The sequence below is a fragment of the Thalia democratica genome, chromosome 8 (assembly GCF_965202585.1).
Source record: "Thalia democratica chromosome 8, ktThaDemo2.hap1.1, whole genome shotgun sequence".
Classification (NCBI taxonomy): domain Eukaryota; kingdom Metazoa; phylum Chordata; class Thaliacea; order Salpida; family Salpidae; genus Thalia; species Thalia democratica.
Genome location: NC_139172.1, coordinates 7628407 through 7642414, shown reverse-complemented (window position 1 = coordinate 7642414; position 14008 = coordinate 7628407). Strand labels below are relative to the sequence as shown.

Below are 14008 nucleotides of genomic sequence, written 5' to 3'. Positions count from 1 at the left end.
ATTGCATAAAAAAAAAACTATAAACAATGTTTATTACACATCAAAAATGTATGAAACTCTTTTTAGTTAGTTTAACCGATGATACAACTTAAAGTTTAAACTTTTATTTAATCTATATATACTTGTATATTCGTTAATTTTAAGGATAGTATTTTTTACTCCAAAAGTTAACAAAATTAAAGGTAACTAACTAGTGAGTTAAAAAATAGGAAATAGACATAAAAACTTAGTTTTGTACTTTACTGTTAATTTATTTTTACTTTTATCAAACTCAATAATGGTTTTTGTGAATTTTAAGTTCTTTTTATAGGCTTTATTAAACATTAAAACTGTAAATTACTAGCTAATATTTTTAAAACATGATTTCTTTATTTAAAGGAAACCGAGTGCGTAATTTTAAACATCTTTATTTAAATATTAATGAATTTTTAAGGTTAGACCTTATTGAGCACCATTGGTGACACGTTATTACGTCATAGGGGTGCTGAACAACATAAAATAGTGAAATGCAGTTTAATCTATCACACATAAGTGTTCAATGTTATATATACTTTTAATGTTTTAACATAACCACACACTTTTATATAAAACACAATAACATTAAAGATTTTAAAAAAATTCTGCACCCACAAACGTCACGTATCGCCCTGTTTATAAATAATATTAAAACTTTTAAAGCATAATTTTTTTTTAAAGTTTTTGCAAAAAGTATTAAGATACAAAGTAGCTGCACTATAATTTTAAACTCAGAGGTAAAAACCAAACTTATATACGCACTGACAATCATCAAAAAAATTTCTAGAAAATTTTAAAGTAAATATAAGTTTTTAAACTAAGAAAATGTTTTTTACAAATATTGACTGTTCGTTTAGCTTGTTGCTTGCATATAACAATAAAAACGTCACAATATACTTTTTTGAAGTTCAATTCAAAAGAACCAACACTATTTTTGGGGTGTTTTGAAACAACAAGTGTAAGAGCGACCGTTTAAAAAATTGCACGATTCTTCACGCCACTTGTTATTGCCCGCGTCGTAAAACACGATCGTTGACGACTTTCTCCCAAACACGGCTATTTTGTTTCCAATCAAAATCGCCTTGATCTCTTCATGCGGAAACCTCATCATATTTTCCTTCTGTGACGTCACCTTCAAGATGGCGAACTTGCCTGCGGTTCTGTCAAAAACCTCGCACGTCATCTCGTCGACCACGAACAGTTTGTCCTTCGCGGCAACTTGACCGTGGCCGGTGCGGGGTTGCACCATGCTCGGCATCATCGACCAATCACCGGCGACGTGATCGTACGCCTCGACTGTTCTCGTGACGTAATAGCCACCTCCGGCGCCATACCCGCCCGAAACGACGACTTTCCCGCCGAAAACGCAGCAGCCGGCGCGGCTCCTCGCCGTGCTCATCACCTTGATTTCTTTGATCTCACCGCTGTTCGTGTCGTACCGCACGCAGTGGTCGCAGAATGACGATCCGTAGTCCGTCCCGCCGACGACGTAGATGGAGTCCATGAAAGTACAGACGCAGAAGTTGTCGCGAGCGAGGAAACCCGGTCCGCCGGCGTCCCGAGACGCTTTCGTGATTTGGATGAGGTCGAAGCAGGGCGCGTGGGTATGGACGAAGGCGTAAAATTCCCCTTTCAGATAAACCAATTGATGTACGAAACCGTCTTCGCCTTCCGTCTTGTCGAACACCGACCTTCGGATCAGTTCTAAGTTGTTCCCGCTCATTTGCTTTAAGCTCCCGTCGCCTTGCGCATCTTCCAAAACAAAAATGTCAAACTGTTTCTGATGGCAGTGTCTGGTTCTGAAACTTTTGCTCGGCAGCTCGTTAAAACCGCTTTTTTTCTCATCCAAGACTCTTTCTACCATCAATCTGCATTCGTTGTTTGCGCTGACGAAAGACGCCTCGCGCAGCAGAGAGTTCAGAGCGGCAGCCGACAGCAGCGGAAGACGTACAGCTCGCAACAGATCTTCACAAAACTCGTTTCTTTCTTCGCGGTTGCAGCTGATCCATGTGTTTACCGCGTTAAACACTTCCAGTTCCGTGGTGACGTGCAAGCTGGAAGAGTGAATGATTTTCAAGACCAGCGCCAAGTCCAATTGCTGGAAGTTTGGAGTTTCGGCAACCTCGGTGAAGCAACGTTCAGCGTATAAAAAGCATTGTTTAGTGAGATTTGTCAGATGAAAGATGTGAGCTATTTGGTAAAAAAATAAGTTGTTGCGCACATTCATCATATCTTCTACGCAAATATAACTTTTTTCTTGTAACCTTTTGTCGTACAATAGCTTGTTTTTTTTAAGACTTAGAATAAAATCCTTTTCTTCAGACTTGAATTTGGCTAAAAAAAATTCAAAAATTTTTTGGAGATTTTAAATTTTACCGTACTTAATTAAGAAATAGGTTTACAAAAAAGAGCACTGGTTCAGTATTTTTTACTCAAAATGTATAGAAAACTTTAAAAAAAGTTTTAGCTGATATGTAATGCAGTCTTAAATTATTAAATATACAAAATTTTAAGAACTTTGGTTTAATTTTTAATGTTAAAAAAAGCATGTTTTAGCTTAAGAGGTATAGAAAACTAATAACTTAATTCTAAAACAACTTACTTGACTCATAAAGCTTATTTGAATTTTCAAAATATTTGTCTTCAAATTTTTTAAGGCAGCTGTTCTTACATACTTTTACAAAACATGACGGTTGTACACATCTACAAAGTTTTCTTCTTTTGACACTATTATTGTTTTGATCATTTGCCATGACGACTTAAAAAGTTTTACTATTATATAACCTAAAAAAGTAAAATTAAACAATAAGCTATTGTGTATTTCTAAACTTTTTTTAAGTCTTTAAGTTAACCAAAACATAATGATTAACAAAACAAGTTACAACTAAACCGTTAGAAAGTATTGATAAAATTTTAAATCAAAAATTTAATGAAACATACAAAATAAAAGCTATATAGATATAATTTATTTTGTATAATTTCATCACATAATTTAAAACATAACTTTTTTTTAAACTGTAGAAAGAAATCTCGTATAAAGTATATAAATGAGTAAATGTATAAAGAAATAAGTTTACAAAATTTCATAAAGTTTTGCTATTTAAGTTTATTTATAGTGATAGATTACTGTATTAACGTCGAAATAGCTTTCAGCAGTATCGAAAAAAAAAAATTATCAAATAGTTAGTTACCTCTGCAAAAAAAAAGTTGCATAGAAAATTGTAAAAACAGTCATATAAAAAACAAATGTTAATACATAAAATTTATCTTGTTATGCTAAACTAAAAACATGTAACACAATACATACAACAGTGTAACATGTTTTATCCGGTAAAGGTCAAAATTTCATCCGGTAAAGGTCACCTGAGTTTTTTTTAATCTCGTGCAAAAATTACCCTCCGTGCAAAATTGTCTTTGTGCAATTCACGATGACAAAACTGCACGAAGGGATATAATTGCACGGAGAGTTATTTTTGCACAAAGTAAAAAAGATATACATATATGAAAATAAAAAAATAAAAAAAACTAAACAATATACTTAAAAAAATACAGTAAGAATAAAAAAGTTACTGACGGAGGGTAAGGGTTAGCAGTAACAGTTTTAGTAAAAATAAAAGAAGATATAAAAAAATAACAAATGAAAATTAGTTTGAAAACAAATATTAAAAAAAACTATCGAGAGAGGGTAAGGGTTAGGGGTGACGGTGATAGGAAAAAAACAAATAGTTAATAAAAAAAAGTAATGAAAAATTAAAACAAAAGAAAAAAAATCAACACATGCAAAATTACTCCGTGCAAAATTTTCTTCTCGTGCAAAAGTGTCTTTGTGCAATTTTATCTTCGTGCAATTCTGTCCCTCTTACAAAAGTGTCTTCGTGCAAAAGTATCTTCGTGCAATTTTGACCCCTTATGCAATTTTGTACGCTCGTACAAATTTGTAGCTACCCAAAATAAATTTATCCTTTTAATTAAAACTATCATCTTTTACAAACTTTAATAAATGTCTAAATATAGGAGTTTATTAAACTGAAAGTTTAAAACTATTTTGAAAGAGCATAAGTTTAGTAGCAATCATTTACTAAATTACATGAAGGTTGTAACCCACAAAGAAAATTTGTTTACTTAACTTAATAAATAGTATGGTTTTAGTGGGTAGGTGTCAAATTTGCATGAGGGACAAAGTTGCACGAGGGTACTTTTGCACGGAGGGTCAATTTTGCAAGAATAAATTTTTGCACGGGTTGAATTTTTTTTTTTTTCAATAATTTTGATTTTTATCAATATTATTTTTTTATTATTATAACTTACTATTAACTATCATTGTTACTATTAAACCCTTACCTTTAGTCCGTAACTTATTTTATTCTATTTATTTATTGTTTTTTTTTTTTTTTAGTTTTTATTTGTTTTTTTTTTCTACTATAACTGTTGCCCCTAACCCTTAATCTTGGTCGGCAAGTAGCTTTTTTTTAACTATTTTATTTTTATTTATTTTTTTTGTTTTTTTTTAATTGTAATTTTTATTATTTTTAGCTTTTTTTTTATTTGTACTACCACTGTTATCCCTATGCATTACCTTTGGTCAGTAACTTTTTTTTCTGCTTGTTTTTTTTATTTATTTGTATTTTTTTTTAACTTCTTTTTCCTGAGTTTTTTTTAATCTCGTGCAAAAATTACCCTCCGTGCAAAATTGTCTTTGTGCAATTTTGTCCCCTCGTGAAGTTTTGTCTTCGTGCAATTTTGACCCCTTCCCGGTTTTAATATGTATTACACCTACACAATAACCCATAATAAAGTTAAACCTAAACTATACTAAAATTAAATATTACTAAGGCTACTAAATTATATAAAACTAGGCAACACATGAATGTGGAACAATTGCACATACTAACAAATATAAGGAACCATGAACAAAATTAAAACTCTTTGCATTAGACTTTAAGAAAATAAAAATGTCTATTGTTATATACATGTTTGTAGCAGCAAGGTGGTCTAGAATGATTAACCTCCAACCGGTGAGTATTCATATATGGCTGTAGTACGCTAATGCAAAATATCAGTAAAACACGTGACCATGCAAGCTTTCTCTTAAACACTTGAATAAACAATAATTTTAACTCAAAACTTTCCATTAACAGTTATCAGATGCAGTTTGATATCTTGTTACACCTCTTCTTCTTCTTCCACGTTTGAAAGAGAATCTTCACTTTACTTCTCTTCTGCCTTTTTGTTAAAGTTAAACACTCCCCTTCCTTCACAAACAATTAAAAAAAAAAGTAATACACATCAAAATTTAAATAGGTTTCAAAACTGTTATTAATGATTAAAAAAAAATATTTAAGTAATTTAGAAATTAAAATAACTAAACTTTTTATTTCTAAAGTAACTACTAAATGGTCTTCTAATTGTAAACAAATTTGTATTTAAAAAAAGAGAAACATTTCTTTACCATAAGTTCAACATTCACTCTAATTTTGTTTTAATATTAAAAATGTGTTACAACCTACTATAAAGATCGCAGCATTTGAAAAATAGTTAAATAACAAAAACACAAAAAAAATTCGGTGTCATGCCTATCCGCTATGATAAAAAGTCCTTAAAATTGCAGCATGTTACTTGTCTTTGCTGTCTTTGTTACAAATAAATATTGAATTTTTCTACTATGCTATCAAGATTAAAGAGGCTTACACAAATTTTATAGGACTTACTTTGACTTAAAATTGGTCAACACTTTTTGTGACTTATTTGTATTTGTAATTTGTCAGTACTCTTGTGAGTTATTTGGACATAAACTACTCAGATCTTTTAAATTTGTGGACTAAATTCTTTCAGTTCTATAGTGACTTTGTGGACTTAAAATTTGTCGGTTTTATTTTGACTTTTAGGCTAAAACTTTGTCAGTTCTACTTTGACTTTAAGAACTTAAATTTTTCAGCTCTGTTTTAACTTTATACAGGGTTGCCACTTGTTTTTTCATAATTTTCATAATTGGTTTTCCAAATTTCTTTCAGGTTTTTAAAAGTACATATTTTTGGGTCTATTTATAGTTTAAAGTGAAGTTTAAGGTAAGAAACTGTGAATAGTGTAAAAACATTGAAAACATACTGTAAAGCTACTTTAAATATATATTTTGTTTAAAAATTTTTTTGATGATAACCAAAGTTTTTTTTTATGATAGATTTTTTGAGTCAGATCAAAGTTTTACAACTGAACATGTGAAAATTGTTAAAATTCCAGGTTTTTCAAGATTTTTTTTTGCCTAAATTGTCAAATTCCAGGTTATTCCAGGTAAAGTGTTGGTTAAACTTTAAAGGCTTTTAAAAGGAGCAGAAACAATTGTAAGTATTGCTTCTTAAAGATATAATTAAAGATTTCTTGTAAAAATTCTCTAAATCTACTGTCAAATAAAATGCACAATGAAATAAAAATGTAAAAATGTTGAGATAAAATTGTGATACATGCTGCCTTAAAAATAAAAGGTAATATACATGTAAAAATTTTTTGGGTAAAATACAGTCTTGGTATTATACAACTGTTACCTAAAAGACTGGTGATTCTTAACCTGGAGGATGCCTATTATAACCATCAAGGAATGTGGATTTCATAAAAAAAAATTTGTAAGGTTATAGTGTGGTGTACAACCCACAGTATAATCCGTAACAAATAAATAAAAATATTAACCTAATTAAAACTGATATTAAATAATAATACTTAGGGCTACTCTATATAAAACTAGGTATGGCATGAATGGACATATTCTATTAAAAAACAATTGCAAAAGCTAACAATTATAAAGAACCATGTACTGTACATTTTACAATATTAGAAACTTTTTGCTGAAGAGATTCTTTTGAATGATATTAAAACCTTTAAACAAAATTTAAATCAAAAAAATTGTTAGAAAAAAAATAACTATTTGAACTAAAATTTAACATTAAAACATTGGGTATATTATATAAAACCAGACACTTCCTAAATGAAAAAGCATTACATTTGATCTTTAATTCTTTGTTATGAGCAATGTTAGATATGGCTTGTTGTGCTGGGAAAGAGCAAATAAAAAATGTGTTAATGATATCAATGTTGTCGTAAACAGAGCACTTAGATGCATACATTATAAGAAATATGATGATAGTGTAAGAAAATTAAAAACTCAGAAAAAAATATTAGACGTTGAAAGTCTGTATCTATATGAATTAGTTTTGTTTAAGTTTAACAATAATCTGTTACCAGATAACTTTGAAAATTACTATCAAGGTGTAAAAAATGTCCATATTTATCATACCAGGTCTTCAGAAACAAGTTTTCACTACCTAGATTCAACAGCAAAATAGGTCATAAATCGCTATCCTACCAAGGAAGTAAGTTATGGACTGAGCTACCTATTTATATATTTTAGATAAAATGGAATATATAAATTATAAATATAAGTCATTTTGGAAAGTTCCAGAATAAATCAAAAACTTTTTTTTTTAAGTTATTAACAAGGTCATTAATGTAATGATCACTGCTACTCATTTATTTACTTTTGTTTAAGGAGTTAATAGTATTTGTCATTTAACTATTGTCTAACTAACAAATTTTCGACTTAGACAAGTATTAAAAATATAAAAAGTATATTTTAAATCAGAAAGAAATTTGTTGTTATTATTACTATTGTTTTTTTTTTTATTATAAGCATAAATTTAATATTACTTGTCTTTTTATTTTCGTTTAAAAAAGTGAAGTTCTGTTATGGTAGAATTCACTTCCTTAAAGTTCTTAAAAAGTTATGCAATAGTCTATTTATCTATTCGAATGTAAAATTATTTTTACTATTAAATTTAAATTATTAAATGAACAGTCATAATTAAAGCCTTCTTAATGATACATATGAAAAAATATACACTTGTGTTGATAAAAGTTTGCATCAAAACAATGACACAAAAAATAACTCTGAAAGTACATACTTTTTTTTTATGTTGAATGAAAATAAAACTGTACGTAGTTTCTTACACAAACATTTTTTTAAGTCAGTGATTTTGTAGGAACATATAGTGTTTAGTGTACTTTTCTTTAGTTTTTGAGTTTATCAATAATTAGATGTATACTTTCTTGTTTGAGCTATAGTAAAAACAATTTATCAGTATACATAACTAGTTTTAAAATAAGTTACTTAAAATTTTTTAAACTAATAACTGTATCATTTTTAAATGACTATTTTCAATCACTAAACCTAGGCATCAAAACCTAGGCCTTTTAAGCGAAATTAAACAAAATCTAAATTATATAAAAAGAAAATCATTACACTTCCTGGCGAAAACAACTATAAAGTATGATTTTAACTACAAAATAACCAATAACCTATTTATTTTCAATTAATCTTCGATCAGTTTTAATTATGCTTTATAAAGGTGTTAAAACATTCTAAACATTTATTTAATACGTAAGCTCGTTTAGATTATGTGTAAAAAATGTACTTATTTTGTTAAGTTTATACTATACAAAACTTGCTGTTTAGTTTTCATTTTGAGTTGTTCTAACTGATTTCAAATCTAATTATACTATAAAATTTTTACTACTAAAAAACGATAATTTTTTTATTAAAAAACAACAACGGAGAAAAAAACTAGTAGTATTATAAAAATGTTTTGTAAAATTAAACAAAAAATTAGTTTGATAATTAATTTTTTCAGATTATCAAGATGTTTTTGAAAAATTACTAAATTATAGATAGATATATAACTAGATTAATAAAAAATCTTCAAAAAAATCAAAAACAACTAACTGCAAGAAAACTAGTGTTGTGTTCTACTTCTTTTTTTTATTTACTTTTGCAAATATACTTCTTATAATTACTTCAGTAAGAGACACTCTAAAAAAGTTTTAGTTGAATTATTTTTTCCGCAACTTAAGAATAAATTGAGTTTTAGTAAAATCTAAAGTCTAAACTTGTTACTTCGCAATATAAAAAATTTATAAGTTATTATAGAATTTTCTATAATATTTAAGAATGTTTGTAAACTCTTATATATAACAAACTCGAACACATCTGTTAATACTATGATATATTATCTTTATTTACATAATTACTTGTATTTTATTTCTTTATTTTAAATGATCTCAGAAAACTACTTAATAATAGTATAGTTAGCTAATACACCCCAGTTTAAAACACTATTTATATCGTTTGATAAAATTTGACCAGACTTTTATTATTTTTAAGAGAGGTCAAATTTAAGTACTAAATTTATACTACATACAGTTTTCAGTGTTGTTTTTATATGTACTGTTTTAGTTCATTATATTTATTTCAACAACTTTTTTTTAATTTTACTTAAACTCTATTAAAGAATTTCTAATAAAACCTAATGAGTTTAGATAATTTCTAAACTTCACAAGCTATTTATATTCAAACAATTTATATGAAAATTTTCGGACTTTTTAATATAAATTTATTCAAAACCAAAAGCATTTGAAAACAAAGTTTAAAAAAATATATATTTGTGCTATTAACGACTTTCATTTTGTTGAGAAACATATGTTTAACGTTTAAGACGGTTTTTTATAAATAAAAAACAGCATAACGTGCTGATTGTTTTTACTCGATATAATTTTAAAAACTAGAGTTAGGTTTTTAGCACTTTTTTAGTAATATTTTCTTAAATATGCATATAACTTAAGATATCAATGCTAAATTCAGTTCTAAAAACAAGGTTTACGAACTAACAGGTCATGAATTATGATAATTATTAATTGTTATCAATTATATCTTGCAATAAAAATTTATATAAATTTTACTATACTGTTTTAATCTTAATTATTAGATATGAAATTTTTTATTTTTGCAAAGTTTAAAGTATTTTTTGAGGTTTTTCTAATATAATTTTTAAATCTTAATAAAATTTAAATAAAATTCTTTTATATGTACTTTTTTCAAAGTGGTTACTAACGTAGTCTTTTAAGTTACGTTACATGAATTTTTTAGTTTCCCTGACTTTTTATAACAGTTTTATTTGTCAGAATGAATTACATAAACTTATATCTAAAACATTGGTTTGCTGATTTTAATTTTAATCATTAGTTTTACAGTAAATTTGATCAAATATAAGACGGTGAATTGTTTAAAGAGTTAAAAAATAATTACATGTTTGACAAGTAAGAAAACAAATTAAGTATTTATGTTCAAGTTTGAAATACAAAGAAAAATGACTATTTATCAATCAGTATACTTTTATAATGAATTCTGAAAAAATTGCATATAATAATAAATTAATAATTAACCTTTTTATTTATCACTAAACGTTTTTGTAACTTCTAAGAACATATCAACGATCTGTTTGAGTTTGAAACTTTTACTTTAGAAATTATAAGTTAATCACTATCTGTAGAAGTATTCAAAACTTTAGATTTTTTGATAATCACTAAATTTAATATGAAATTAGAAAACAAACTATTTTAATTGTAAAAAGTATTTAATAAAGAAAAATAAGAAATACTGTTAAAATATCTTGATAGTTTCTAAAGGCTTTTGTATAAAAAGTTTAGAGGATATATTTAAAATCAAAAGAACAAAATTATGTAAGGTAGACAATATGTGTTCATTTTTAAAATAAAAAAATGTTTTTATACTAATAACAATCAAACAGTGTTGTCAATGAAAATATTGCATGTAATTAAATTCTTATGACTTGTTTTAAGAGGGCTAGTTTGATGACTAAGCTCAGGACAATACAAATATATTAGAGTTGTTTTCACTTAAAATTGAGGTGCATCCGATTACCGACATTAGAGTTTCGCGAAGTAAAAATATTTTAGCCTGGCAACTTATGTAAAAAAGCAGCATGAAAAAATATTTCCTGTTCTTACAGAGTTTAAGCTAACGACATTTGAATACTTCGTTTTTATCAATGTTTTTCAAAATTTAATGGGAGGTATTTTTTCAAGTTAATTTTATTAATTTAACTAAGCTATAGTTTGGTTTTATTGGCTATTTAAGAAAATAATACTTTTTAAATAGGAAAGATCAAATTCAGAAAAATTAATTAGTTTCCTAAAGACGAAATAATTTAAAAGAGCAAAAAGTAACTTATTTTAAACTCCTTAAAAGAATAAGGAACCTTATTTTTTTTTATTTAAAAAAAAGGCTTTTGTTTTGCAAATGAATTTTATTTCGTTAAGTGTCGAATTAAACAAAATGGCTTAAAATACACCTACCAAAATGAACAAACTTAAAACAAAATGATTATAGACTAGTAAGTGCATGTAAAATCAGCAGCAGCACAGTTGATTTTATAGAACAAATTTAGTTTTTTTTTCCAGTTGTGCAGTGTTTATATTTTGTAAGTTGTCTCTATTGTTCCACATAATCTTTTATCTTTTTTATTCTACAACTTTATCCCTTACACTCCTTACCAAAACAAATAAAAAATGAAACAAAGTATAAATTTTAATATTTGGAATGAAAAACTTTGTTTTATCGATGCTTTTTATTTAAACTCAACTTGTCAATTTTTATTTAAGTCAACTTTAAAGTTTATATTCTTCTTAATAGATAAAAATAACTTATAAACAGGATACATACCAACGTTTGTGTGATAAGTCACCAGCTTAATCCTATTTAACAATAGCTTAAACTTACTTTCAAGTAATGCGTTGTTATAAATAAAACAGGCAAAAACTGTTAGTTGAATAAATTGATATAAAAAAAAATAATAATGCTATATAGTGTTTTAATAAAGAGAGACATTTTTTATTAAAAAAGTCTAGATTAGCGAAAGGTAATAAATGCAAAGTAATAGAAAAAGAGAAATCATCCACTTATGACTTAAAAGTACTGAAAAGAATACGAAATAAAGCTTAGAGAACCTATTTTCTTTCAACAAAAAAACTGACTATAATAATCTTTGAAACAAGTAAACTGACAAAGTAGCTAGTTTATGGCTCTCTATACAAAACAAACATCAGAAGAATGACAAAACGCAGGCAAAGTGTGTGTAAGAAAATTTCAGAAACAAATAACTTATCAATGATGACAAGTCAACAAACTTCTAGCATACCTCTTAGTGTTTCTTGCAACTCAGATTCGGTTGTGCCATCATTAGACGAAATTCTTTAAAAACAATCGAACAACTTAGTTGTCAAAAAAGGTGTATGACTACTTTACCTGCTATTTTTTAAAAACAACAAGTGAATTGGTAGAACTAACACCTCTTCGGTTCGTTTATCAACAACTGTTTCTTATTTATCTTAATTTGAGTTATTAGTATATTCTCACACATTTTAATAAGATGACCATAGAAAAAAAAATTCTACAACTTTATCCCTAACCTACCTTACCAAAACATATAAAAAATTAACTATAGTACAGTTTTAATATTTGGAATAAATAACAACATTAAAAAAACTTTAAATTTGCTTGCTCTACAAATATGCAAATCAGACAGACATTTAAGTATACTAGTCAGAAACTACGCGTATTTTTAATTGACAGTTTTTTTGTTTCAGTGTTTGCGATTTTCCATTAATGTAACAAATGTTTAGTTTACAGTTTATTGGACGAAAAAAAAGACGCTCAAAATATTAGGTCCTACAACTTAGTGCACGAAGAACCATTCGGTTTTTGGATAGGCCACTACTTGGATACCTTTTAACGTCTTAATAATATAATCATACGAATAATACTTAAATAGTCTTATTTTATAAAGTTTATTTTAGTTTTAGCTATATGTATATTAGACCAGTGTTAAAATTGGATGGATAAAAATAAATGTATTATGCAGGAGTTTTAATAAGTAATAAAAATAAATATAAAAAAAAAACAAATTACAGAGTAATCTTCCTTTATTGTACCAACATATGTTTCTGTGTGTTAACTAATTAACACACTTGATCTGGGTTATTAATGGAAAGAAATACTTGAGTAACTAATGGTTGCCTCTTTAACTGGAAAATGTATCTTCAGACTGCAGAGCAAAATCTTTATACATTACCATTTTACTTGCACAATGATTCAGTAAATAATAGTTTTTGTTAATTAAATTTGCCTGTCTTTAAAATAACCTTAACAATTTTTTTTGAAGTTTAAGTTTTCTAAGTTATATAAGCAACTAATATAGATCTGAAATAAACGAGTGTTAGTCTTTTTTTGATCATGTCAACTGATCTTAATTAACCTTCAGAAACTTAACCTTCATAACAGTAAAGTTTTAATATTTCTAGGTTTATTTAACATTCTGGCTGTTTTCACTCATGATTTTTTATAAACTTCTTAGTGGGAACATTACTGCATGATACAGAAAGTTATTAAAATTTAAAATATTAAAAAAACAGCATATTATCAAAGTTTTTATTCAGTCACTCGATTTTGTTTTAAGATAAACTTTGCTAAAGCTTCATAATATAAAAAGAATCACTTCAATAGTTGTATTGTATTTGACTAATAAAGTCTTCTACTATGAATATGCTTAAGACAGGGTGGTTGTTTTTTTGAAGGTGAAAAAACATCAAAACTCACTCTCCCCTCTGTATTGGTCAAGGAGTAAAAATTTAATCAGAAATCCTGAAAAAACCAGAAACTTTGAATAAATTTTTATTAAAAACCTTAAAAACCCAAAATTTTGAAAAATTTTTTAGAGTAAAAGAATTAAGTTCAGATTATGTAAGAAAATATTGATACATATTAACTTTAATAATTTTGTGTGGAATTATTTGAAAAATCTTTAAAACTATTAATTTAAAGCACATTAAAAGGTAGTATCTTTCACCACTTTTATTATATAAAATAAATTTAAATAACTTTTTCACTAAAATTTTATTCTAAAACAAAAACAAACAAGAAATTTACTTTCAAAAACCCTAAAGTAAATATATTTTTATAAAAAGATGAATTTTAATAAAAATCAGTGGCCACCCTGACACATTTAAATTTTAATTTCATTGTCTTTTTAGTAATTTGTGCTATTAGAACAATTTTTCTACCTTAAGTTTATTTTTTCTTAAAAGTGGTGCGGAA

General features: G+C 26.8%; 1 protein-coding gene across 1 annotated transcript; it reads right to left on the bottom strand.

The window, feature by feature from the left end:
• Positions 1-943: 943 nt before the first annotated feature.
• LOC145842862 (kelch-like protein 7) lies at positions 944-2242 on the bottom strand. Its single transcript, XM_082950340.1, has one exon. The coding sequence runs from the start codon at positions 2240-2242 to the stop codon at positions 944-946; it is 1299 nt and encodes a 432-aa protein (XP_082806466.1).
• Positions 2243-14008: the final 11766 nt, after the last annotated feature.